Below are 1,301 nucleotides of genomic sequence, written 5' to 3'. Positions count from 1 at the left end.
ATCTCCCAACCCGACATATCAATGACTAATCCGTCACAAATCTAAACTTCATTTAAGGGTCTGCTAGTTGCCATTGAGTTGCTTTCTTTATTAAATAAAGTCTTTCAAAATTATAACAACATGAAGACTTCATTGGTTCCTCACTTTCTTTGTCTTGTCCTGTTCATTAATGCATTTTTTCATTCTGTTCCCATTCAAAGACAAAGAAAAAGAAACACTCATACTTGACACATAATAAAAGCACGACAAACATTTCAAGTGTGATAAATAATTAAGTATTTAAGTAATATTATTCGTTAATTTTAATTATTTATCTCAATTATATATATTTTATGATTGAGATCAACTACTAAAATTATTGAAACACTTGATTTATGATATATTTAAAATGCTTCTAAAAATATGTTTTATGGTTTTTTGTACTGTGCTTCTACCACTTCTAATTTAGTTGTTGGATTATGTTTAAGCATAATTCTTTTGCATTCTTGATTTTTGGGTGGGGAGTTACAAATTTTTTGTTCCAAATATTTCAGCAGAAATAATAACGAATCTCTTGTGTAGTGAATTTGAAATTCTAACAATATGAGGTATGGTGTCTTGCAGGGCTATTAAGATGTGGAAAAAGTTGCAGGTTAAGGTGGACAAATTATCTTAGGCCAGACTTAAAGAGAGGCCTTCTTTCAGATTACGAGGAGAAAATGGTCATTGACCTTCATGCTCAACTAGGAAACAGGTTATTTTTTTTTCACACCAACCTCTTTTTTAAGATTAATTAATATTATTTGTTATCTCTTTAAACTTTTATCAAATTTAAAGATAAAAAATAGTGGATCGGATAAGTAAAATTAAGTGAACTAATAATTTTATTAAAAGTAACAAGGGTCTGAATACACTTTTGGCTTTAGGAAAATATTGTTTTACTTTCATGGTTTTATATATTCACCTGTTCTGCATGCTTAATCATAGTATAATAAACTTTTGCAATGATTAAATTAAATAATTGGCATGGCAAAAGTAACCTTATCTAAGGAAATGATTTAAACCAAAGTGAAAAGAAGAAAAAGATACCTTAATGACACCCAAGCCACTAACTTTAATTTGTTGAAGTTTTTTTATTTGTGTAATTCATGCCATCCAAGTTGTACATTTTTTATTTGACGAGAGAGTAAACATTATGGTCCCCCCCAATGCCACAAACCTGCCTTAGATGAGACGTGCAAAATTTGTAGACCTAGTCTTTCCTCTATTTTCTATTTTTTTTTTAAATATTTCTTCTTTTCTCTGAGAAGGAAAAAAAAAAA

General features: G+C 29.1%; 1 protein-coding gene across 1 annotated transcript in view; it reads left to right on the top strand.

Annotated features, from left to right (window-relative positions):
- LOC107609721 (protein ODORANT1) overlaps positions 1-1,301 on the top strand; it is a 2,761-nt gene that overhangs the window by 364 nt on the left and 1,096 nt on the right. Inside the window, exon 2 of the mRNA XM_016311738.2 lies at positions 604-733. Within this exon, the coding sequence (XP_016167224.1) occupies positions 604-733 (130 nt within the window). The remainder of the gene's footprint in view (positions 1-603; positions 734-1,301) is intronic.

This window comes from Arachis ipaensis, chromosome B07, assembly GCF_000816755.2.
Source record: "Arachis ipaensis cultivar K30076 chromosome B07, Araip1.1, whole genome shotgun sequence".
Classification (NCBI taxonomy): Eukaryota; Viridiplantae; Streptophyta; class Magnoliopsida; order Fabales; family Fabaceae; genus Arachis; species Arachis ipaensis.
The sequence above is the reverse complement of the archived record's forward strand: the minus strand, read 5'-3'. Positions and strand labels throughout refer to the sequence as shown.